The sequence below is a fragment of the Bufo gargarizans genome, chromosome 2 (assembly GCF_014858855.1).
Source record: "Bufo gargarizans isolate SCDJY-AF-19 chromosome 2, ASM1485885v1, whole genome shotgun sequence".
NCBI lineage: Eukaryota > Metazoa > Chordata > Amphibia > Anura > Bufonidae > Bufo > Bufo gargarizans.
Window position 1 is genome coordinate 478,548,329 of NC_058081.1, and position 26,962 is coordinate 478,575,290.

A 26,962-nucleotide genomic window follows, 5' to 3' on the forward strand; every position below is an offset into this window, starting at 1 on the left:
GCTTGTGGTCATTACTGCTCCTCTATTTAGTCTGGACTCACACGTCATACCATGCGGTTGATATTCTCTGCCTGGAGTTGGAAGAGCTGGTGTGTTGTCCTCATCTGAGTTCCTGCTCATCCATTTTCTATTGAAGATAAGTGTACTTCTCTTAGTATTTTGTTGCTCCCATTTACTCGTTGTTTACTAGGCCTCAGGGAGACGCTGGTTCATTCATATGGGAAGGAACCAGTAGTCTCAGACCCTGTCACTTATCCTAGGTATTTTCAGGGTTACTAGAGCCTAGGTTTCTGGTGTATGAATATTCCCACCTTCAGGGTCTATTCATACTGACAGGAGTCAGGGCTAGGTTTAGGATTTCCCTAGGTGGTCCCCATTTCCCTTTCCCTAACCTTGAGGCCTAGTTCCTGGTAATTTTCCTTCTGTTGTCATTCTGGTGTTCTTCCCCTTCCCCCTACACTGTGACATTATCAACCGGCAAAAAAAACGTCATTTTGTTTGTGTCAGTGCAGCGATGGATACTATTTCTGCACTGGTCGGACAACTGCAAGGGCTGTCTTTGGAGGTTGCTGACCTCCGCACGACCGTCTCACAGATCCAGAGACCACAGGCGGCTGGTTCCAGCAGCGGGAACCAGGCCTGTCCTGAACCTAAGGTCGCTCTCCCAGATAGATTTTCCAGGGGAAGTGACAACTTTATTCGGTTCAGGGAGTCGTGCAAATAATATTTTAGACTAAATACTAACTCTTCTGAGGACGAGAGTCAAAGAGTGAGTATTTTTTTAGAGCACTAGGTCTTATCTACGATGACCCAGATCGGATCTCCCTGGCTGAGACGAAGTTGCGTGGCGTTCTGCGGAGACCAATTGCTCTGAATTTAGGAGATGGGCTAGGTATACGGAGTGGAGTGATCTAGCTCTCTGTAGTCAATTCTGTAAAGGGTTATCCGAGAGCCTGAAGGACGCGTTGGCGTTACATGAATACCCTGATTAATTGGAAGCGGCCATGTCCATTGCTGTACGTATTGATAGACGCCTGAGGGAGAGATCTAAGGTTTCTCAGCTCTTAGGACGTACTATCATATAAGGTGGCGGCCTCCTCCGACACTTTGGGTAGAGAGAAACTTGAGTTCATGTCTGGTGATGAACCAATGCAGCTGGGGGGAGCTACTCCAGGACATGGTGATAAGAACTTTAGGCTTAAGAAGAGACTCTGCTTTTTCTGTGGAAAAAGGGGACAATTTTGTTAACATGTCCTTATGTTCAGCGTCAAGGTGAAAAAGAATTAAAAATGTTAAAAGGGAACCTATCAGCGGCAAAAACCACCCCAAACTGCCAGCAGTACCTTCAAGTAGCCGGCAGTGTGTTTCTAATGATGATTTTCTTCCTGCAGTCAGATGCGGTAAAAGCAGGAAAAAAATTTCTTTTATCCCCCTAAAAGCGCGCTATTTTCGAGTCACTCTTGAAGTTGAGCGGGCAGCGGCCTCCTTGCTTCAAGTCAATGTAACCGTGCCCCCTTCCCTGCCCCTTCGCTGTGACTGACAGCGCTTATGCCCGACAGCCGGCTGTCAATCACAGAGAAGGGGCAGGGAAGAGGGCGTGGTTACCTTGACTTGAAGCAAGGAGGCCGCTGCCCGCTTGACTTCAAGAGTGACTCGAAAATAGCGCGCTCAGGGGATGAAAGATCGTTTTTTTCTGCTTTTACCTGCATCTGACTGCAGGAAGAAAATCATCATTAGAAACACACTGCTGGATAGTTGAAGGTACTGCTGGCAGTTTGGGGTGGTTTTTTGTCTCTGATAGGTTCCCATTAATCCTCATCTCACTCTTAAGGGTGTGGGTGGGGAATATGAGAACTTTTGTCATTTGCCGGTAGTACCCGATTTTTCCTGTTTGCAGAGGTGGCGCTTGATTCCAAAACCGTGGGAATTGAAGTGTTTATTGACAGTGGGGCAGTAGTTATCCTAGTTGATGGCCAGTTTGTCCGTATGCATGGGTTGACAACAAGTGCATTAGACAAAAATATTTTGGTGTTTGCTATTGATTCTGCTCCGCTCACACAAATGAATGTTTGTCACAAATGGTGCAGGACATCCGTTTAAAAGTGGGTGATTTTCATCAAGAATCCATTTTGTGTTTTGTGCTGGAGAGTCTGCCTGCTCCCTTGGTGCTAGGTTTACCATGGTTACGCAAACATAATCCTACCATCGGTTGGCAAGCGAGACAGATTCTTGATTGGAGTGATTATTGCATAGACAACTGTCTTAGCACTTCACTTTCTGTTGTAACCACTAAAGTTGTGCCTTTGTTTATTTCTGATTTTTCTGATGTATTCTCTGAAACTGGAGACCAGGAGTTACTTCCACACCGGGAGTATGATTGCCCCGTCAACCTTGTTCCCGGAGCTAGGTTGCCCAAGTCTCGGTTGTATAATCTTTCTGAACCCGAAAGAGCAGCCATGCGAGAATATATCACCTGAGAGTTTCGATAAAGGTCATATTAGACCATCCAAGTCCCTAGTGGCTGCATTGTTCTTTGTTATGAAAAAGGACAGAACTATGTCTGGACTTCCATGAGCTTAATCGTATTACTGTCCGTGATCCTTGTCCCTTTCCTTTGATCTCAGATTTGTTCAATCAGATTGTCGGTGCCAATGTGTTCTCTAAGTTGTATTTGAGGGGGGCATATAATCTGGTAAGAATCGAGGAGGGGGACAAATGGAAGACGGCCTTTAATACTCCTGAGGGTCATTTTGAGAATATGGTCATGCCTTTTGGGTTAACCCACGCCCCTGCGGTTTTTTACCATTTCATCAATGACATCTTTCATCATCTGGTGGGCAGGTTTGTGGTGGTGTATCTGGATGATATTCAAATTTATTCTCCTGACACGGAGACACATCAGGATCACGCGAGACAAGTGTTACAGATCTTAAGAGAGAATAAATTGTATGCAGTTGGAAAAGTGTGTATTTGCAGTTCAGGAAGTGCAATTCCTGGGTTACTTACTGTTACGACCAGAGGATGTGGATCCTCTGTGTCAGCTGATAGAGGACTGGGAATTAGTACAATATTGCTGACTGCTGACTCTCAGTCAGGACCCTGGTGTCTGCACCTGTTACCTTGAATGCAGCTACCTGCAGTAGTGTGAACAGAGTCCAACAAAGGCAGAATAAAGGAACAGATGGTCTTTACTGGCAGACAGTATTCAAAAGTCACTTGACAGATACAGGCAACACAAAGTTCAGAGCAATATAGCGTGCAGATATAAGCAGTCTCACAGGCAGTGCAGGGTCTGGATCCTGGCAGACTTACAGGAGGAGATGGGCAGATGCGTAGTCAGGCAGTGCAGATATAAGCGGTCTTATTGTCAGGCAGTGCAGGGTCTGGATCCAGGCAGACTTACAGGAGGAGATGGGCAGATGCGTAGTCAGGCAGTGCAGATATAAACAGTCTCATAGGCAGTGCAGGGTCTGGATCCAGGCAGACTTACAGGAGAAGATGGACAGACACGTAGTCAGGCAGTGCAGAGGTCTATAATCCAGGTGATCCAATAAACAGACGGCAGGCAGATGTGTAGTCAAATGAAGCGGAGGTCAGAATCCAGGAAATCCAATAAACAGACACAGTGGGATGCTTCAGCGGGACTCAGGAAGTACAACAACCACGCTTGGGCACTTCATGATGAGTGAAGCTGCCTTAAATACAAATAGTCCCGCCTCCGGGTGGGGGTGGTAATCAGGAACCAGCTGCCTACTTCTATAAGAAAGGAGAGAGGTGCGCAGGCGCGTGCTATAGCGCATCAGATGACACCTGGCAGAGAGGATGGATGCGGCGGTATGCTGGCGGGCACCTGCGTCTCCTACAAGGTAAGCTAGTACTGGGATCCATAGTGCTGCGATGTGTAGACAGCGATCTGCCACCCTGCAGTAGGAGACGCAGATCCCATACTGTACACTTACTCTAATCTTCAGGTTTTCGTATGGATCCTGAGAAGGTCCGTGCTGTGTTAGACTGGGATTTGCCTGAAAATCTGAAAGCGCTTATGCGGTTCTTGGGGTTCGCCCACTACTACCGTAAATTCATTTTGGACTACTCGACTGTGGTTAAACTTTTAAAGGACATGACTAGGAAAGGTTTGGATGTCTCAGTCTGGTCTAATGAGGCATTACAAGCCTTTTCTTTTGCTTCTGCTCCTATACTGGTGCAACGGGATGTGTCACAGCCATTCATTGTGGAACTTGCCGCATCCAAGGTAGGGGTAGAAGCAGTCTTGTCACAGGGCCCTTCACCTAGTAAATGGCGCCCATGTGCTTTCTTCTCTAAGAAGTTCTCTGCTGCTGAAAAAAATTATGACGTAGGTAATAGAGAGTTGCTGGCCATTAAGTTGACTTTTGAGGAATGGCGTCATTGGTTGGAAGGAGTGATTCATCCTATTACGGTAATTACCAATCACAAAAATCTGGCTTACCTGGAGTCGGCTAAATGTCTGAACCCAAGGCAGGCCAGATGGTCGTTGTTTTTTAGCAGATTTTATTTTGCTGTCACCTATTGCCCTGTGGTTAAGAATGTCGGATGCTGTGTCGCATAGCTTTCCTGGGGCGGGGTGATTCGGAAGATCCTGGTCTAATATTGGCTGAATGGGTGGTAATATCCGCCCTTTATCCCGACCTTGAGGCAGAGGTGTGGGAGGGCCAGGGAGATGCACCGGAGTCCTGTCCTCCGGGGAAGTTGTTTGTTCCTTCTGAATTATGACACAAGGTGTTCGAGGAACATCACTGTACAGTTCTTACAGGACACCCTGGGAGCAGATCCACAGTCAATCTCATTTCTTGCAGTCTGGTGGCTGGGTTTGCGTAAATGTGTTGAGGGCTATGTGTCAGCTTGTAGTACATACTCGGCCTTCAGGATCTCTACTTCCGTTGTCCATCACGTCCTGACCTTGGACTCATTTATCCATGGACGTTATCACAAATTTGCTGAATTCCTCAGGAAAAATGATGATTCTGGTGGTTGTTGATCGCTTCAGCAAGATGTCGCACTTTGTAGCATTAACAGGTCTACCTAATGCTAAAACTCTCACACAAGTGTTTGTCGATAACATTGCGAAGGAATTCCCTCTAAAGTGGTGTTGGATAGGTGGACTCTGTTTCCAGATTCTGGAAGGCGTTCTGTACGCGCCTGGGGGTACAATTGTCCTTCTCCTCCGCCTTTCATCCTCAGTCGAACGGACAGACCAAACGCCACTAACCAGAATCTGGAGACTTATTTGAGATGTTTTGTCTCAGAGAATCAGGAGGAGTGGTCTTCATCTTTGTCTTTAGCCTGAGTTTGCCATAAATAACCATAGGCAGGAGTCCAGTGATAAGTTGCAGTTTTTTGGGGCATATGGGTTCCGCAGTTTGGAACATTTTCTAATACTGAGACTTCTGGTATACCAGAAGAGGAAAGATTTTCCTCTTCTTTGTCATCTATTTGGCGGAAAATTCTAAATAATAAAAAAAAAAAAAGGGCAACAAGTATAAACGGATGGCTGACAAGAGACGTATGAGTGGTCCGTACCTGGGAGTGGGTAATTCTGTGTGGCTGTCCACAAGAAACATTAAGTTGAAAGTACCTTCTTGGAAGTTGGGTCCAAGGTTTATTGGCCCATAAAAGATCTCTGCCATTATTAAGCCAGTAGCCTTTAATCTTGAACTTCCGCAGGCTTTAAAAAAATGTATGATTTTTTCCACAAATCATTGCTGAAGAGATATGTCGAACCTGCTGAACCGTGCTCCTTGCCTCCCGCTCCTGTCAGTGTGGACGGTAATCTTGAATTTCAGATCGCCTGGATAGTAAACTCATGAATTCTCCATAGATCCCTTCAGTACCTCGTTCACTGGAAGGGTTACGGTCCAGAGGAGAGAATGTGGGTTCCAGCGGCTGACGTTAATGCTAGTCGCCTTGTGATAGCCTTTCACAGGGCTCATACGGATAAGGTTAGTCCTGGGTGTACGGAGGACACCCGTAGAAGGGTGGTTACTGTCAAGATCTAAGACACCGGCTGCACGTTAGGTTATCTAACAGCCTATCTGTTTTCTCTTCTTGCAGTGTTGTTGTTGGTAATGACCACACCTCTTGTCTCAGGTGCAGCTTGTGGTCATTACTGATCCTCTATTTAGTCTGGACCACTTCATACCATGCTGTTGATATTCTCTGCCTGGAGTTGAAAGAGCTGGCGTGTTGTCCTCATCTGAGTTCCTGCTCATCCATTATCTATTGAAGATAAGTGTACTTCTCTTGGTATTTTGTTGCTCCCATTAGCTCATTGTTTACTAGACCTCAGGGAGACGCTGGTTCGTTCATATGGGAAGGAACCAGTAGTCTCAGACCCTTTCACTTATCCTAGGGATTTTAAGGGTTACTAGGGCCTAGGTTTCCTTCAGGGTCTATTCATACTGACAGGAGTCAGGGCTAGGTTTAGGGTTTCCCTAGGTGGTCACCATTTCCCTTTCCCTAGCCTTGAGGCCTAGTTCCTGGTCATTTTCCTTCTGTTGTCATTCTGGTGTTCCTCCCCTCCCCTACACTGTGACAGTGGTATACCGTGGAACTCACTGTTAAAGGGGCAGGCTGCTGTGAAGGTTAAAGTTAAGGGGGTGGGCTGCTGTGGAGGTCCCATTTTAAGGAGACGGGGCAGTGTGGGGGCGGGGGTCACTGTAGATGTCACTGTTAAAGTGTATACTGTTGATATCTTTGAATGACACACACAAACATTAAATGAAATAGATGAAATATACCCGTGCAAAGCCAGGTCCTTCTGCTAGTATATATATATATATATATATATATATATATATATACACACACATACATACATACACATATACGGTGTATATATATTGTGACACAGTGAGGGGAATGGTCTGGGAAAACAGGTATTTTCCTCCCAGCGTGTGCTGCTGGGCTGATTTGTGGCCAGGTGGGGTCAAATACCGGACTGGATTTTAATTGCCGGTCCGGGTTTTTGGCAGCACCTAGCTGTCCTTAAATAGGCAGCTGGGCTCAGAAGCAGGATCTCTGAAGTTGGGATCTGAGTGGCTTGGAGCCAGGTTGGAGGTCTGAGACCCATGGGCCGAGGAAACAGGCCCCCTAAAGCCTGCCGTGGACTGCTGGAGGCAGAACTGACATCAAAGTTCACTTTTTTTTGTTATGTATATAATTCCACATGTGTTAATTCATTGTTTTGATGCCTTCAGTGTGAATCTACAATTTTCATAGTCATGAAAATAAAGAAAACTCTTTGAATGAGAAGGTGTGTCCAAACTTTTGGTCTGTACTGTAGATATATATATATATATATATATATATATATATAAAACAAGGAAAGACACCGCAGCACATCCGTAGGTGAAAAATTGTGGATCTTTATTCACCCTTGCGAAGTTTCAGTCCTCTTACTGGGACTATTTTCAAGCAATGCATCATACAAAAGTGTGGGTATTTATGTGATCAAATCAAATTAATATACATAAGTGGTGATTAACAACATGTATAATATACAGCAAAATATCTCATATATAAATGAGAGAAATACATTATAATAATAATGTATTTCTCTCATTTATATATGAGATATTTTACTAATGTATTTCTCTCATTTATATATGAGATATTTTGCTGTATATTTATACATGTTGTTAATCACCACTTATGTATATTAATTTGATTTGATCACATAAATACCCACACTTTTGTATGATGCATTGCTTGAAAATAGTCCCAGTAAGAGGACTGAAACGTCGCAAGGGTGAATAAAGATCCACAATTTTTCACCTACGGATGTGCTGCGGTGTCTTTCCTTGTTTTATATCATACACCCTGGTAAGGTGTTTCCACCGCTGGCACCCAACGGTTTGATACTAGGTGTGCTGCCCTGATTCTACACAGTCTATATATATATATATATATATATATATACATACACAATGTATATTATATACAGCATATATAGTATACACACAGTTGTACATTAACACATCAATACAAGAGATATACATACAGGCACTCATATATAAACATTCAGATAGATGTGAAGCAGATATATACACTGGCGTACATACAGGGGACGCAGGGGTCGCAGTTGCAACCGGGCCTGGCACTCCAGGGGGACCAGCCGCCTGTGGACCCCTGGCCCCTGCAGTAATGCTGTACCTGGGCCCCATGCTCCTTGTTTCCGTGCGGCCCGCCCCTTTAATATACTTACCCTCCCTGGCCGGCGCTTCACTGTCCTGAGTGCGTACAGCGTCAGGACGTAGTGCGCGCACTATAACCTGACGCTGCACGCTGTCAGGTGACAGTGCAGTGCCAGCCGGGAAGACAGAGGAGCGCGACTTCTGCCGGAGAGGAAAAGTAGCTGCAGCGCAGAACAGGTAAGTTTGTTGGAGCCTGGGGATCACTCTGTGGGCTGCCGCTGATTGATCTGAGCCGATGGGGCCTGAGTGAGGGTGTGATGGGGGTCTTTGGGCTGATCTGAGGTCTGATGGGGGCTGAGTGGGGGTCTTTGGGCTGATCTGAGGTCTGATGGGGGCTGAGTGGGGGGTCTTTGGGCTGATCTGAGGTCTGATGGGGTTGACTGGTGGTCTTTGGGCTGATATGAGGGCTGAGTGTGGGTCTGATGGGGGTCTTTGGGCTGATATGGGGGCTTTGTGGGGGTCTGAGGGCTGATTTGAGGTCTGATGGGGGCTTTATGGGGGTCTTTGGGCTGATTTGAGGTCTGATGGGGGCTGAGTAGGGGGTCTTTGGGCTGATATGAGGTCTGATGGGGCTGACTTGGGTTCTTTGGGCTGATATGAGGGCTGAGTGTGGGTCTGAGGGTCTGATGGGGGGTCTTTGGGCTGATATGGGGGCTGAGTGGGGGTCTGAGGGCTGATCTGAGGTCTGATGGGGGCTGAGTGGGGGTCTTTGGGCTGATCTGAGGTCTGATTGGGCTGACTGGGGGTATTTGGGCTGATATGAGGGCTGAGTGGGGGTCTGATGGGGGTCTTTGGGCTGATATGGGGGCTGAGTGGGGGTCTGAGGGCTGATCTGAGGTCTGATGGGAGCTGAGTGGGGGTCTGATGGGGGTCTTTCGGCTGATCTGAGGTCTAATGGGGGCAGAGTGGGGGTCTTTGGGCTGGTCTGAGGGCTAAATGTGGGTCTGATGGGGGTCTTTGGGCTGATATGAGGTCTGATGGGGGCTGAGTAGGGGTCTTTGGGCTGATCTGAGGTCTGATGGGGGCTGATGGGGGTCTTTGGGCTGAGTGTGGGTCTGATGGGGGTCTTTGGGCTGATCTGAGGTCTGATGGGGGCTGAGTGGGGGTCTGATGGGGGTCTTTGGGCTGATCTGAGGTCTGATGGGGGCTGAGTGTGGGTCTTTGGGCTGATCTGAGGGCTGAGTGTGGGTCTGATAGGGGTCTTTGGGATGATATGAGGTCTGATGGGGGCTGAGTGGGGGTCTGATGGGGTCTTTGGGCTGATCTGGGGGCTGAGTGGGGTCTGATGGTGGTCTTTGGGCTGATCTGAAGTCTGATGGCGGCTGAGTGGGGGTCTGATAGGGGTCTTTGGGCTGATCTGAGGTCTGATGGGGGCTGAGTGGGGGTCTGGTGGGGTTTTTGGGCTGATCTGAGGTCTGATGGGGCTGAGTGGGGGTCTGATGGGGGTCTTTGGGCTGATCTGAGGTCTAATGGGGGCTGAGTGGGGGTCTTTGGGCCGATCTTAGGGGTTATTTGTGGGTCTGATGGGGGTCTTTGGGATGATATGAGGTCTGATGGGGATCCTTGGGCTGATCTGAGGTCTGATGGGGCTGAGTGGGGGCTGATGGGGGTCTTTGGGCTGATCTGAGGTCTGATGGGGGCTGAGAGGGGTCTGATAGAGGTCTTTGGGCTGATCTGAGGTCTGATGGGGGTCTTTGGGCTGATCTGAGGTCTGATGGGGGCTGATGGGGGTCTTTAGGCGTATCTGAAGTCTGATGGGGGCTGAGTGGGGGTCTTTGGGCTGGTCTGATGGGGGCTGAGTCGGGGGTCTTTGTGCTGGTCTGGTGGGGGCTGAGTGGGGTTCTTTGGGCTGGTCTGATGGAGGCTGAGTGGGGGTCTTTGGGCTGGTCTGATGGGGGCTGAGTGGGGGTCTTTGGGCTGATCTGAGGTCTGATGGGGGTCTGAGTGGGCTGAACTGAGGTCTAATGGGGGCTGAGTTGGCTGATATGAGGTCTCTCTGCAGTGGCAGAAAGACTTATTGAGGCCAGCAGCAGCCATTTTAGTCAGATTACAGCCACTCTGCAGCTTTGGCTCTAATCTGACTGAAATGGCTGCTGCTGGCCTCATTCTCTCTGCTACTGCTGCTCTTAGGGTGGCCAGACGTCCAGTTTTAGGCCTGACAGTCAGGTTTTTAGACTCCTGGTCCGGCGGATGGCCAGAAGTCCCCCTTTTTTGTTGTTATGGATGATGGGACAGCAGGTCCAGCTCAGGCATGGTCACTTTAAGTACCAATGGCAGAGGGGCAGGGCCTGGCAGCATATCCAGATCACACTGCGCGCTTACGTGACGTTCACAAAGTTATCAGCGCTGCAGGTCCGGCAGGGAGTTGGGAACAGAGGAGCGCGGGAGCCACTGCTAGTCTGCCACTGCCCACTTAACCAGTAGTCTGACTGTATACTACAGTCACTCACCTCACCTTGCATCGTTCTCTCTCTCTGCCAGATATTTATGCCAGCCTGATCCAGGCCCAGGAGCAGCACTCATTCAGCCAGCCAGAGCCCACACTGAGCCCAGCCAGCCTCCAGCCAGGGCTGTTTCTAGGGGCGGCCGCCCGGGGCGCAGGCGCGTGACGTACAGTGAGTGAGTGAGCGCCGCACTGTCTGCCTGTTACCATCCTCCCTGAGCCCCTGAGCAGTACTGATGCTGAAAAGAAGCCTGCTGTGAGGCGAGTGATGGTCTGGGGGGGGGGGGGGGGGGCATTAATTACAATGGGGGGCGGGGGCCACTGTCACTGAGGGGGACATTAAGTTTAATAAGGATCACTATGGACATTATTTAGAATGGAGGCTACTGTGGGTCATTACTCATTATAACTATAATGTCTGATAGGCCTAGTCCTGAGCTGAGTTATATTACTCTGCCCATGCCCTGTATAATAATGTGCCCATCTCTGATACCCCTTAGTTATATTACCCCGCTGGGGTAATATAACTAAGGGGTATCAGGGTACATTATTATACAGGGCAGGGTAATATAACTCAGGACTAGGCCTATCAGACATTATACAGTTATAATGACACCCACAGCAGCCTCCATTCTAAATAATGTCCATAGTGATCCTTATTAAAAATAATGTCCCCCCACAGGCAGGCTCTGCGGGCGGCGGCGCTCACTCACTGTACGTCATGTGCCGCGTGACGTACAGTGAGTGAGGTGAGCACCGCCGCCCACACTGCCTGCCTGTTACCGCCCACCCGGAGCAGTGCTGATAAAGAAGCCTACTGTAAGTGAAAGCCTGAGTCTATGGGACACTGGGTGCGTCACTGTGAGTGCGAGCCTGAGTCTGTGGGTCACTGGGTCACTGGGTGCGTCACTGTGAGTGCGAGCCTGAGCCTGTGGGTCACTGGGCGCATCACTGTGACCGTCCGTGCAATGTGGTTACACATTTTTTACAATGTATTTCATCGAGCAGTTTTGAAGGGGTGGGGTGGGGGGGAGTTTTTTTGACACTCGCCCTGAGAGAAATTTTACCTAGAAACTGCACTGCCTCCAGCATTCAGCCTTGACAGTTGCCACTGACTTTCAGCAGGCTGGTTCAGCAGCTTTCAGCGTGAGCCAGCCCAGGTACCCGTGTTTCCCCGAAATTAAGCCCTACCCCAAAAATAAGAACTAGCCCTATTTTGCAGGGTTTTGGGAGTAGGGATTATATTTAAGCCCTAGGTGAATGTAATATTTATGGAAATGTGGGTGATTCAGCAGCTCAGGAGCGCTCACCAATGGCTCCTGAGCTGCCAGGGCGGGCGGGCAGGACCTTAGCGCCGGAAATCTTTGCTCTCTCAGCTGATCGGAGATGGAGGCGGATAGGAGTTACAGCAGCGCAGGCTGCCAGCACTTAGCCTTCAGTGAAGCCGCTAGCCCGCGCATACATCGTGGCTGGCGGCTTCACTAAATGCTAAATTATGCTGGCAGCCGCGCTTCCATCTACCGTACGGGTACATCGCTGGGCGGGCTGGACGGCTTCTCTACCCTGTACTGCCGCCAGCCCGCACGTTCTAATAATGAGATAGCAGGAGGATGTCCTTCTCCTCTCTGCTGCCTGGAGCTGGAGGTGCTGATTGGTGGTGAGCACGTCCTGCTTCCTCCCCCGCCTCCACCAATTGGCACCCTGTCATCTCTGGCACCGGATCTCCCTGGTTTTTTGTTCAAGCATAAATGTGTGATTGTTGTTCATGGAGCCAAAATAAGCCCTACCCCGATAATAAGCCCTAACCCTTTTTTCGGAGAAAAAAAATATAATTATATATGTATAGCTGGTATAAGTTATAAAGCTGGTTGGGAAGGGGGGGCAGCGGCTGGGTTGGGGGGGCAGCGACAGGGAGGGGACCCCATAGATCAGTTTCACACTGGAGGCCTATGGATTGTGTGTACGCCACTGGATATATAGTACTCTTTTCTGCAAACTTACACTTGGGTGCAGGGACTTATGACTGTAATGTGATGGAGGGAGCAGATATCTTCAGACATGAGGTGGGGGAGGTTCCTCATGCAGATCTAGAGGGTGTCTGCATCTGTAGTCACTCTGGAGGATCTGTCCTCTCCCAGAGAGAGGATGTTTGCAGCTCTGCCCAGCACACTGCTGGATCTTGCTGAGCATGTGAGGGCAGTTTAGGGGAAGAAAGTGAAAGTAACTGGTGCTGTTACTTTCACACTGCACCTTATAATGAAGCTCAGAGCTGGATCTCTGGGTGGATGAATGTCTGACAGCTGCTATGTAATCATCCAGCCATCTTGCTCTAAACTTCAGTGTCTGGAGGAAATGGCGTCACAGCACTGAGCATGCTGGGTAGCTTCCTGTGAAGCTACCTTGGAGGCGACCATTTACATGAAGAGCAGGTGCCATACACAGTTCAATCAGTATGGGAAACATTTATTAATTTATTTTTAAATAATTGTGTTTAGACATTTTATTATTTCATTAAAACATAGAATTTTTTTAAATAAAGTAAAAAACAAAAATTGGGTGACTGGGTCTCTTTAAGTAATAATTATTGAAATTATTCTTCCCCAATAAGTCCTGTTTTCAAACCTAAGGTCGGATCCCCTGGAGTGCAAGGATTTACTGCCACAGATTTGGGTGCATTAGTTTCACATAGGTTCAGTACCAACAATGTGGATGAGATTTGAAAACACTTTTGGTGAAGATTTTTGGTGCCAATTTATGCTGAGGATCTCCATTGTGTATTTTGCCCTTCACAATGTAGAGGGTGAAATCCACAGCAAATCCACAACAAATCGACAAAGAAAAGTCTGCTGCAAAAAATCTGCCCCATTTGACTGTTCCTTAAAAATACCAGCACTATATGGCACAGAATGGGCACTGAATGCCCCCAATGAAGACTATGTATAGCACTGGATGGACTGTTTATCTAGGCAGCATATGTCATTCTAAGGAGTGTTTGTAAGAGGTATATAGGTATATATGGATGATGAATGGCACTGTGAAGGTCTGGGCACTGTGTACACTGTATCTTTCCAGTTGATGGCCCTTTGTGGGCACTATATGGCAGTATTTTGGCTTATTCTACTGTATGTAGACATTGTGCGGTGAAATTTTGACACTGTGTGTACTATGTGGGCACTGTTTATTTGGATAGACAATGTAAGGCCTCATGCACACAGAGTTTTTTACGCTGATTCTGGCATGGAGACCGCGTCTGAATCAGCTTGAAAAAAATGCCACTGTTTTCAATGGGAGGCAGTGACCTATGCTTCTTTTTCAGTGTACTGACTAATAAAAGCATCCTGCCCTATCTTACAGCATTTTCAGCATCTGAAACAGCGCTGAGACCGTGGCAGGTGGTAATACACTGATTAACCCCACTGAATGGAGCTGGTCAGTGTGCCGATCCATGGCAGAAACCTGAAGCTCAGTCTCAGCTTTCTACCACAGACAAAATACTGATTAGATTTTTTTCCGCCAGTATATTGCTCATGTGAACTTACTTTAAATGTTCTATATAACAAATCACTATATGTGCAGCAAGTCCCTGAGGAGCCGGTGCAGAGGATGGGGTTCTGGAGTATAAGCCCTCCTACTATCAGGGTCGGCTCATACGGTTAGGAGACAGGGTCAGAATTAGGGATTGATAGGAGGTGACCTATTCCCTGATTCCTGTCCTGGCCTTGCATCGACCATCCATCTTCTGGCATCGCATGGCTGAGGGTTTTCCCCATCCTCAGCCGTGATATGGACGTAGAACAGTCTCTTATTAGTTAATACAAAATATCACTTGCAGTACATCCAGTAGCAGCAAATTCAAAGTGCAGTTTTTGGTACCAGTTGAGAAGGTATGGCGGCAGGTTGACTGAAAAAAGACTAGTGATTGCAGGTATGTGTGGATAGACGTGTCAACTGTGATACAGACTTGATATTAGTCTGGCCTGGTGGTGGTTTGGGTGAAGGGTGTCTGAGCCCTAGTCCCTCACCTTGCAGCAGTGTCTATAATGCAGTATTTTGCTGTTAGTTCTGCAGTCTTGTCTCTCAAGTGTTTTCTTGAAACTGAAAGATGTTGGTCTTCTGGACAAACCAAATCATTCACAGGAGCAGGAGCTCTCCCTTCAGTAGCTATACTGGACCTTCCCCTCCTAGCAGGAAGCAGGACCAGCCCACGCCTACCAAAACGGGAGAAACAGGGTGGTTAGCCCTGTTCCTGTCAACATTTTGCCATCCACACCTTCTATGGCTGGTACGTGAAGCCAAAAAATTAAATACATAACAACACATAATAAGGCAATAATTGCTGATACCCCCAGGTCAGGGGTACTGCATATGGCATGAGTTCATCTTGCCCTTTGATATGTAAACACACAAAAATATGAATCTATTTATATGACATTTTTAAGATTCTTTTCAATTCTCACCTATCAGAACATTGAAGCCATTCAATAGTTGGTAATGCATACCCTTGTGATGTGCATACTATTTTTTTTGTATCATTTATAGTAACAGAATGTATATCAATAGTTGGAATACCTGTAACACATAAGAGAATTTACGTCATTCACAATATCACCGTCAAAGGGCAACGATCAAACGGGTAGTAGGTGTGATTATGTCAATTCAGGTTGTATGTGTATAAAAAGAACTGTTAACTAAAGTATCTGTGGGTCGGCTGTCGTTGAACATGAAATTATTACTGCTTAGGAACTTACTGTACAATTTTATTTCAAAAGACAGAGAAGCACTGGCTTTAGAATTGTTTGCAAAGAAAGTGTATGTCCCGCTCTCATTTCCATTCAGACGATTCAGAATCAGGATGCTTTTGTTCCTGGAAAAATTAAAAAGATTATAAAAAGCACATACTTATTTTTCAAAGGAAAAACACAACCTCCGGCTGTATACTATATAATGTTGCACTGAAAATGCATACGACCACAGGGCCTTTACAGCATCTGTATGCTGCCGTATGATTCCTTTGCACAGCATCATATTACTGATATACTCTCTTTGTAGAAACCTTACTTCTAAGGACATGCTGTGTCCACATGCTGATTAAAAACATTGAATGGGGCTGAAACAGCGGGCAGATCTGTAGCATGTAAAATGCACTAGAAATATGAACTACCTCTGTAATACGCCATCCAGTACCAGGCATGTCCAAACTGCGGCCCTCCAGCTGTTGCAAAACTACAACTCCCAGCATGCCCTAATAGCTGTAAGCTATCCAGGCATGCTGGGAGTTGTAGTTTTGGAACAGCTGGAGGGCCGCAGTTTGGACATGCCTGCAGTAGACTATGCCACATATTGTAAAATGATGAGGATATACCTGTACATGAGTTATCTCGTTTTTGCCTAATAATTTAGAAATTAGCCCACAGGAAATTGCCCATACTTGCCTATTATCTGGGAATATCTGGGGAACAGAGGAGACTTCCCAGACTCCTAGAGTGGACAAGTCTCCGGAGTGCCACATCCTGACTGCTTGCCTCATGCAGTCCTCTTCAATTATAGGCACTTGCAAAGGCTGCTGACAGAATGTTTTCTTTGGCAGGATCGGGGAGTGATGAGGGCTGCTTTACAGGGGTCTGGTCAAAGGTCTGTTTTTAAGGGGTCCATATTTGCTTAGCGAGTCTGGTTTGAGTCAGTATTTGTTTAGGGACCCTGTGGTAGGTATTTGTTTATGTGGCCTCGTCTGGATCAATTTTTGTTTTGAGGTCTGGTCTGGGGTGTATCTTCATTTTGGGATATGATGATAGGGGTATTACGCATTACTTGTGTTACAACTGTAGATAGGGACAGACAATGACAATGAGCCCTAAGGCTAGAACTTAGCCTGCTTTCCCTACTTAACCCAAGCTTAAGATAGCTACACTGCAACTGGTCGACAGTCTCTATGTTATTTAAGTGCACAGACAGACAAATAACAAAGACAGAGTAGTATGTAAATGGTAAACCAGACAGCTATGTAGTACCAAACGAGAGACAGAGAGTGGTCAGAAGAAAAGCCGATATCAGAACCAGATGGACAATGCAGAAACAAACAAGAGACAGAGAGTGGTCAGAAGACAAGCCGGGTGTCACGACCATGGTCATGGCCGTGACTCCTGAACTGCATGCTGTTGCCTGCGGTCTGGTTTGGTTGTTCAATCACGCGTGAGGGCCGCTAGTTTGTTGCCTCACTTGTGGTTGCCGCTGGCAACATGTTCTTATTCGCAGTATAGCAGCCTGTGCTGTTGCAGATGAAGCTTGCTGTGTAGTGCATGCGGTTGCACCTGGCAACCTCTCTTTGTAGGTGTCCTTTTAGTTTGTTTGGTAGTGCACAGGATTTACGTATGAGTACACTTACCCTTTAAGTTGCTGTTTTCCCTTGCCTGGTGTAGCTTGGGTTAACTCCCTTCTTTGTGTGAACACTGGGTGTGTCTGTGTGTGGGTGTGGCTACATGGGCTATTTAGCCTCAGTTATGATCAGTAGTCTGAGGGGTACTTCATCCATGGTTAGCTGGAGTCATCCTCCTGGTTATATACCATCTGCCAGTGAGGGCCACCTTTGTGGTCATAAGTCTATGTTCCATGATGTTATTTTATCTTTATGTGGTGTCTGTTATTATTGCAGCTATGGTTCTGGGTTCCTGTGTGTTTATGTGTGCTGTGTCCTTTTATGTTGGGTGTGGACTTCAGCAGTTAAGCACGGGATCCAGTCAGTGTGTCTGTGGCAGGTAGGGGTGGAAGTCTTTCACTCTCCTGCCATATCCATAGGCTGTTGATGTTTCTATCCCCTTGCAGCTTGGCCAGTTTAGACTCCTGTTTCTCCGCGTCCAGGAGGAACAGGTTGTCTACTTAGCTCCTAGCTCAGGGATCTGCGGAGGGTTATTAGGGATCCGAGGTTCCTGAGTATGAGCCCTCCTACCATCAAGGTCGGCTCATACAGCTAGGAGTCAGGGTCATATTAGGGATGCGCTAGGAGGTGACCTGCTCCCTAACTCTGTTGTCCTGGTCAAGCAGCTTACATTTATGTTAACATCACACGGATTAGAGTTACCCCCACTCTAATCCGTGACACCGGGTTTAGAAGAACGATCAATCAATCAGTAAGCACAGGAACAAGAAACCAGAAAGGAAGGAACACCGCTGGTGAGTCATAGACTATCACTGGCACTAGTGTATGGCCAGGAATAGAGCGCAGAGTTCCTGGATCAGAACTTGATAGTTTCATGACTCGCAGCTCCATTAGTCAGAAACACTAGCACACAGTAATATAGCATCTTAGCAACCAGCCCACTGCTAATCTCCACCAGCCCAGGCCCGCTGCAAGGAGGAACAGAGCATTGCATCCTGTTGCTAAGAATGCTGTTGCATCACTAGAGGGTGTGGCTCAGTAGCACGTCTCTCCTGGCATGGCAAAGCCGAGGCTGAGCCCTGACAGGTACGTTTCTTTCAACTTGTGATTAAACTGTCTTAGGTTGGGGGCATGTACAATAATAATGGGTGGGGTATATATTAAAAAGTAGAGTGTTTGTTACATCACTTCTTAGAATTGACCTAATATCAGTTCTCGATAGTGTTGAGCGCGAATATTTGAATCACGAATTTTAATCGCAAATATCACCACTTCAAGAATTCGAGAATATTTAGAATATAGTGCTAGCTATTCGTATTCGCGAATAGTGTTGAATATTCTAATTGCAAATTTAACGCAAATTCATCGTGAATATATTATATTGCCAATTTTTGCAATGAAGTAAACAATGACTGGAGATCACGAATTCAAGAATTGTGAATTTATGGTGAATATTTGGCAAAAAAATTGCGAAATATCACGAATGCGAATATTGCCTATGCCGCTCATCACTAGTTCTCGCAATTAGGCAAGTATGATATAACTATCATGTCCATAGTTGCTCATCATATTATTGTACATTGAAGTCATACCAATAAGGTCCTTTGTCCTCCCACTTTGATAGAGAACTAACATCCTTTATATTGCCAGTATTGTTGTGTAGCCATTTCCAGGACAGTTGACTTGGGTAAGATTTGATATCTACCATCAGCTCCACACTGACCCCCTTGAATAATATCATTCTTCTATTCTGTGTCGTTGAAACATTCACAAAGGCTTTTTCTGAAAAATAAAATAATGCAGATGTTTCCAATGACTTTTTGAATCAGTAGAGTCAGATGATTTTTTATATTATCAGTACTTTCATAATTTCCATGCTGGCAATAAAAACTCCCAGAACTAGTATGTATTTACTTATAGGCTCTGAGGAAGGTGTCTACTACAGGGAAAATCTACATATGAATACACTGTGTTGAGTGTTTGTATATGTAAATGATGTGTATTTATATGTTACTCCTTAGGTCATCACAATACTGTGAGAATGACAGGAGGACACCTGGGAGAGGAAAGGGAAAGACTGTAGAGGGTGCTAGATGTTGAGAAGTACATTGCAATGTTCTGTTATATTTTGAGTAGGCTAAGACACCATACAATCTTATATTTAAACTGCACAGAACCCTCTGTGTAGGTTGATTGTTGCAGGATTATATACTTTTTTAAGATAGTGACATGGAAAAATAAAAATAAAAGAGAACAAAAAATAAAAATATATAAATGTTTAACATAAAAATGTGATGTGAAGGAAACCTGTCACTTCCAAAAAACATCCCAAGCCGCCAGCAGTACCTGAGAGTAACCAGCAGCGTGTTTCCGACAATCATTTTCTTCCTGAAGGCAGATAAAGCAAAAGCTCAGAAAACGTTATTTTATCCCCTGCCCACGTGATTTTCTAGTCATGCTTGAAGTCAAGGGGGCAGCAGCCTCCTTGCTTCAAGTCAAGGTAACCGCGCCCCCTTCCCTGCCCCTTCGCCTATGATTGAAAGGGTTTTTGCACGAGAGTTTGGCTACCCTTGCCGATGGCCGGCTGTCAGTCACAGGCAAAGGGGCAGGGAAGGGGGGCGGTTATCTTGACTTGAAGCAAGGAGGCCGCTGCCCCCTTGACTTCAAGCATGACTAGAAAATCACGGGCAGGGGATAAAATAACGTTTTCTGAGCTTTTGCTTCATCTGCCTTCAGGAATAATTTACTAAGCAATTAAATGTCACTAAAATATAACTTTTATTCTGTATATATTAACTTCTTACGGACAAAGGGCGTCTCTGTACGCCCTGATGTCCTGGAACTTAAGGACACAGGTATCCCCTGTGTAGTTTCGATCACCGCCGTGCGGCTGGCGGTTATCAGAACAAGGTGCCTGCTCAAATCATTGAGCAGGCTCCTTGATACAATGCCCAGGGGGGTCCTGTGACCCCCCCGTGTCGGCGATGACAGCAAACCGCAGGTCAATTCAGACCTGCGGTTTGCTGGGTTTCTGGGCTATTCGGGTCTCTGGTGACCCGATAACCCAGAATAGGACTGTGATCGGTGGTGTGATAATACACCACCAATCACTGTCCTGCGATCCTGAGAGGTGGGGGTCACGCCACCTCTCAGGATCGCTTCTGATTGGCTGGCTAGGCAGGTGGGCGAGCGCAGTGGCAAATTTGAATTGCCGGAGCTCCTCTCCCTGCTCATACACGTCCGTGGAGCGGGGAGAGAGAAGAGCTCTGGCTCAAATCGGCATATTTGGGTGAGGTAGGGAGAGGTAGATTAGGCAGGGATAGTGAGGGAAAGTTAGGGGGAAAAGATACTTTTTTAAATTGTGTTTTAGAACCTGGATCAGGTGTCTGGGATCCACAGCACTCAGCTGTGTGACCCTAGACCCCCTAGGGGTGCTGCAGAGCTTGCTCCCCCCCCCCACACATTTTTTGGGGCTCAAGTGTTTTTTGTTTTTTTTGCATGCGCTGACTGTGGCCGGCACTCTTAGCGTCCAGCCACTGTTAGCGCATCACCCACCCCACCGCTGATAAGCTTCGTACCACTGATCAGCGCGTTTGAATAATTATTTTAATTTTTTTACACTTTTTGGGAATTTAAATTTTTTTCGTTATTTTTTTCTGTTAGGTGTAGGGCAAATTACGCGAACACCCGTCCCCCACACACACGCACACTGACTAAAGTTTTCCACGCACACACATACACACACACACACTCCCCTATGGCCTGCTGGACATTCTCGGCCGAGGAGGCATACGACCCGGCTTGCCTCCGAATCTGAGAGCCCCAGTGAGGATGACCCCACTTTCCTCTTGTCATCCGCATCCTCCTCCTCATCTAGCGATGATTAGGAGCCCCCAAGGTGGCGGAGACGCCACCAGGAAGAGCAAGGGGACCGCCATGCCAGGGACCCTGTGGCCCACACTAGTATTAGCAGCTCTGGGGCTCATACTAGTTTTCCGGCCCACCAGGTAAGTCCACCTGAGCCCCCTACCAGTGAACTTGCATGGTATACCCTAGAGCATTTTGAGACTGTGATTCCTGATTTTGTTGGCCAAGCAGGAATCCAGATTCCCACAATGGGCTTCATGAATATGACTATTTTAGTCTTTTTTTCAGTGACCACTTTGTGAATCTGATGGGGGAGCAAACAAACTTGTACGCCCAACAGTTCATTACTGAACACCCGGGCTCCTTTTTGGCTAGGTCCGGTGGCTGGACTCCGGTCAGTGTAGCCGAGATGAGGACATTTTGGGGCCTAGTCAAAAAACCCAGTGTCAGGCATTACTGGAGTGAGGACGTCCTCTACCAGACCCCACTTTACAGTACGGCCATGACACGTACCCGGTTTGAGAATTCCATTAAAAAGTACCCGGTTTGAGCATTCGGAAATGACTGCATTATGCAAATAATGCAGCATGTCCCCCCCCCCCCCCCCCCCCCCCCGAGGTGATCCTGCCTATGACCGCCTGTACAAAATCAGGCCGGTCATCGATCACTTCGGGGCCAAATTTTTGGAGGCCTATGTATGTACCTGAAAGGGAGGTCGCATGGGACCGTGTGGAAAAATCTATGCAGCCTCCATACCCACCCCCTCCAGGTACCTATCCCCAGGGGTGAGACCCGTGCCCTTACCAGTGAAAAACCTGTTGCTGTTCAGATATAAGGACAAGAGGGATGTCCTTGTACTGTCCACAATTCACGGTAACTGCATCACCCCTGTCCCTGTGTGAGGTACCGCGGCAACGGTCCTCAAGCCCGATTGTATCGTCGACTACAATCGGTATATGGGAGGAGTTGATCTCTCTGATCAAGTCCTCAAGCCATATAACGCCATGCGCAAAACCCAGGCATGGTACAAAAAAGTTGTGGTCTACTTGGTACAGGTTGCCTTGTACAACTCTTTTGTGCAGTCCCGGAGTGCTGGCAACACAGGGAAATTCCTCCAGTTCTATGAGGCAGTCCTCAAGGCCCTGATCTTTTCTGACCGGGAAAGAGCAGGCCGGAGTACCTCGGGAACTGGAGGCGCCCGGATCGTCCCAGGCCAACACTTTCCAGGTGTGGTCCCCCATACCGTAAAGAAGGGACGGTCCCTAAAAAAAGCGCAGAGTGTGTAACAGGAGGGGGATAACGAAGGACACGTGCGTGACACGTGCCCCGATCATCCGGGCATCTGCATTGACAGTTGCTTCAGGAAGTACCACACTTCCATGGAGTTCAACATTTATAATCCCCTTCCCCAATTTTAATTCCATTTAGCCACTGAAAATCGAAAAAAAAAAACTATGGTTCTCAGACTTGAGACACTAAAACAAAAACATTTTTAAAAAGTAGACATATTAGGTATCGCCACGTCCGTAAGAATCTGCTCTATAAAAATACCCCATGACCTAACCCCTCAGATGAACATGGTCAAAAAAATAAAATAAAAGTGGTGCAAAAAAAGGAATTTTTTGTCACCTTACATTACAAAAAGTGTAATAGCAAGTGATCAAAAAGTCTTATGCCCCCCCCAAATAGTGTCAATAAAACCGTCCTCTTGTAAAACCATCCTCTTATCCCACAAAAAATGAGCCCCTACCTAAGATAATCGGCAAAAAAACCAAAAAAAAACTGACTTGGACTATGGAGATACTAAAATGTTTTTTTTGTTTATGAAAGGATAATATAGTGTAAAACCTAAATAAATGTAAAATAAGGAAAAATATTAGGTATCGCCGCTTCCGTAAAAATCTGCTCTATAAAAATACCCCATGACCTAGCCCCTCAGATGAACATGGTCAAAAAAATAAAAAGGTATTTTTTTTTGTCACCTTACATCACAAAAAGTGTAATAGCAAGCAATCAAAAAGTCATATGCCCCCCAAAATAGTGCCAATAAAACCGTCAAAAAATAAAATAAAAACAGTGCCAAAACAGCTATTTTTTGGAAAATTTTCCATTTTAATCCGTTTTTTCCAGTAACAAAGCAAGGATTAACAGCCAATTAAAACTTAATATTTATTACCCTGATTCTGCAGTTAACAGAAACACCACAAATGTGGTCGTAAACAGTTTTTTGACCAAACGGCAGGGCGTAGAAGGAAAGGAACGCCATATGGTTTCTGGAAGGCAGATTTTGATGTCCCATTTGAAGAACCCTGGATGCACCCCTAGAATAGAAACTCCATAAAAGTTACCCCATCTAAGAAACTACACCCCTCAAGGTATTCAAAACTGATTTTTACAAACTTTATTAACCCTTTAGGCGTTCCTCAACAGTTTATGGCAAATGAAATTTCTGAATTTCTATTTTTGGTAACCTTGCCTCACAAAAATGTAATATAGAGCAACAAAAATCATATGTACCCTAAAAATCCCAACAAAACTGCCACCTTATCCCGTAGGGGTGCATCAAGGGGGCTTTAAATGGGACATGGTGTAAATAAACCAGTCGAGCAAAATCTGCTTCTAAAAAACCACACGGCGCTCCTTTTTCCTCTACGCCCTACCGTGTGCCTGTACAGTAGTTTACAACCAAATATGGGGTGTTTCTGCAAACTACAGAATCGGGGCAATAAATATTGAGTTTTGTTTGGCTGTTAACCCTTGCTTTGTTACTGGAAATAATGGATTAAAATGGAAAAAAGATTTGCTTCTAAACTTATAAGCCTTATAACATCCCCAAAAGATAAAATGGCATTCCCAAAAGGATCCAAACATGAATCAGACATATGGGGAATGTAAAGTAATAACTATTTTTGGAGGTATTACTATGTATTATAGAAGTAGAGAAATTAAAACAGGGAAATTTGCAAATGTTTCCAAATTTTGGTAAATTTGGTATTTTTTTATAAATAAAAATGATTTTTTTTTACTCTATTTTACCAGTGTCATGAAGTTCAATATGTGACGAAAAAACGATCTCAGAATGGCTTGGATAAGTCAAAGCGTTTTAAAGTTATCACCACATAAAGTGACACTGGTCAGATTTGCAAAAAATGGCCTGGTCCTTAAGGAGAAAATGAGCCCGATCCATAAGGGGTTAAAATAATTTGAGGAAAAAATCTCTCAAAATATATATTGTCCAATCCCATTTATTCCGGGATGGTTCACCTAGGGGGGCACCCAGCCAAAGTGCAGGTTGATGTGGCGGAGGAGCAATGTATGACCAGTTCAGAGGGCAAAACACAAAAAAGTGGCCAATACTTTCTCACCACATTGTGTGTGTCTCATTACACTGTTGCCTAGAATGTGCACCTGGGCAGTCTGTTACTGATCCTATTCACACTTGGTCAGTGAACAATAGCCTCTCTCACACGCTACCTTTCTGGATGTTCACCTCCAATGATTTCCCCCCACCAACTACCCTATAGTACTAGCTATCTGTCTAACATAAGCAGTTTTTTCTTTACTATTACTATTAACTCTCGCTGTTGTTGTCATTCACTCATGCACTCTGCACTCGATGCGTTTCTGAGGCTTCTAGTGTACATTTGCCTCTTCATCAGGAGAGCTAGTTTTGGCGACAGACAAACATACAGAGATGCTGCACACCATTAGCATCGTGTGTGCAGCATATAGAGACATAGCCGTAGCGCGGCCGCTCCATGTGCCTGATTATGAAGGTCAGTTCCCGCCTTTTCTGGGCTGTGTCGGCATTGCGGGATCCTATCAAGGTGGGGGAGTGTCATACTCGGCACTCCCCCGTCCCGCCTCTTCATCGCTGGTGTGCCAGAGGATAGGTAAGTAATAAAAGTGACTAGAGGTGGCTCCTACTCAATTCAGTGGTGATACGACACCCCCCCCCACAAATAGCTGGAGAATCATCCGGGGGCTCTGTGCATACATGCAACTCGAAATACAGTAGCAATTTACTAATACCACAGGTAAATGCAGGGATAAAATTATCGTTCATAAGACCAAGAAAAGCATGGTGCGTGTGTCAACACCTTATCAGGGGAAATCCCTTAACATATTTACCACAAGCGAGGACACCCCAAATCTGATAGGCAGATATAAAAAAAGGGGGAGGATGCTTTATATATATATAATATAGCGAAACATATCTATATTCATACATGGGCCTCATCCATGTTTCAAAGCGGTCCTATTTTGCACGGGACCACTATGAAAAGGGCCCGCATCATCAAATAAAACAAGCATAGGATATAAACTCGTTGAGCCCCAGTGGTTTCACCGTTTGGAGGATGAATGTCCACTGGGCCTTCTTCTGCAGGATGAGATTGTCAATATCCCCCCCTCTGGGAGATTCTCTAATATGTTCTATGCCTTGAAAACTGATGCAGTTTGACATATCCTGATGACATGAGGCCACATGCTGGGTTAAAGAATATGCCTACAAATTATTTGTATTGAGCGAGGACACAAACTGCTCAAAAGCCAGTTTCTTGTAATTCCAGAGAATGAACACATAGTTGATGAACCTCGGCCATAGCTACACTGATGAGGCCCATCGGCTCATGCTTTCCCCAAAGACGACCTCTTTCTCCCACCAACCCACAGCTTCACACCCCCTATCATGTGGAATGGAGCTGTAGATGGTCTCCACATCAAGACTGGCCAATAGCACAATCCTCACAATAGATGTCATTGAGGCGTCTTAAATCGTCCATGGAGTCCCTTAATTATGAGGGCAAGCTCACAACAAATGGACGTAAGATCTGTTATGTTATGTTACTAAGTCCTTGTATGGCGTTCTAGAGGAACTCAATCCGATCGAAGCGCTTGTTGACGGCTATATTGGTGGGCCCCTACGTCATCCTACACAAAAAGCCAGGTCTTAACCAACTTCCTAAATTCCAGGTAATTTGATATTGTTCTAATGTGTTCTGGGAGGGAGTTCCAGATCTTGGGGGCCAATACTGAGAAACGTCTGTCCCCCCTTGTCTTGAGGCGGGTTCTTGGCACCGACAAAAGGGAGGCTGAGGTGGATCTCAGTTCTCTAGGAGGATGGTGACGTGTTATCTTTTTTTTGCAGGTAGATGGGACCTGTTTTGTAGAGAGCTTTGTGTGTTAAGCAGCACAGCTTAAACTGCACTCTCTCTTTCACTGGGAGCCAGTGGAGTTCCCTGCGTGCATTTGTGACAGAATCTGTCCAGTCTAGTTTCTTGATGAGCCGGATGGCTCTGTTTTGACAGTGTTGCAGAGCTCCCAGATCTTTCTCTGGCAGCCCCGCATACATTGCATTACCATAGTCCAGGTGGGAGTTGACTAGAGCTCCCACCACGACCTGTCTGCATGTGTTGACCCAGGATTTTTGCCAGGTTATTCCCTAAGTCCTGGCACAGGTTTTTATCTACCTTCACATAGCACGAACTGTCATTGAGGATGCGCAGGCACATGTCCCTATAGGCCTCAACAGCTAAAATCACCACATTTCCCCCTTTATCCGAGGCTTTAATGATGATGCTTTTATTATCAGTCAGAGAATTTAGGGCCTTATTTTCCCCTGGGGTCAGATTTTTCCTTTTCCACCCCTGTGTATTTAGAGATTGCATTTTTTCAGTTACCACTGTTAAAAATGCGTCTAGAGGAGAATACTCGTTAATAGGTGGATTTTTTCTGGATGGAGGCTTAAGTTGGCTAAAGGGGCTTGCGTCAATTGGCCTCTGGCCTTCTTCCAAGAGTCGGACATTACTTAGCTCCTCCTCCTCTATTTCCAACCTGCAGCATTGGTCTTGATCATGGGTTGAAAAAAACTTTTTCCATTTTAGACGTCTTATAAACAAATTCAGATCTTTGACCCAGTTGAAGGGGTTATAGTTACATGTAGGGACGAAAGATAGCCCTTTTCGTAGTACCTCAATTTCTGCGCCTGTAAGTGTACATTGTGACAAATTAATGATCTTGAGGTCTTCAGTGTTTTTTATCCTAATT

General features: G+C 46.1%; 1 protein-coding gene across 1 annotated transcript in view; it reads right to left on the minus strand.

The window, feature by feature from the left end:
- CSF1R (colony stimulating factor 1 receptor) overlaps window positions 1-26,962 on the minus strand; it is a 113,142-nt gene that overhangs the window by 41,639 nt on the left and 44,541 nt on the right. The window contains 3 exon segments of the mRNA XM_044281125.1: window positions 15,132-15,243; window positions 15,423-15,538; window positions 18,640-18,829. Of these exon segments, the coding sequence (XP_044137060.1) occupies window positions 15,132-15,243; window positions 15,423-15,538; window positions 18,640-18,829 (418 nt within the window).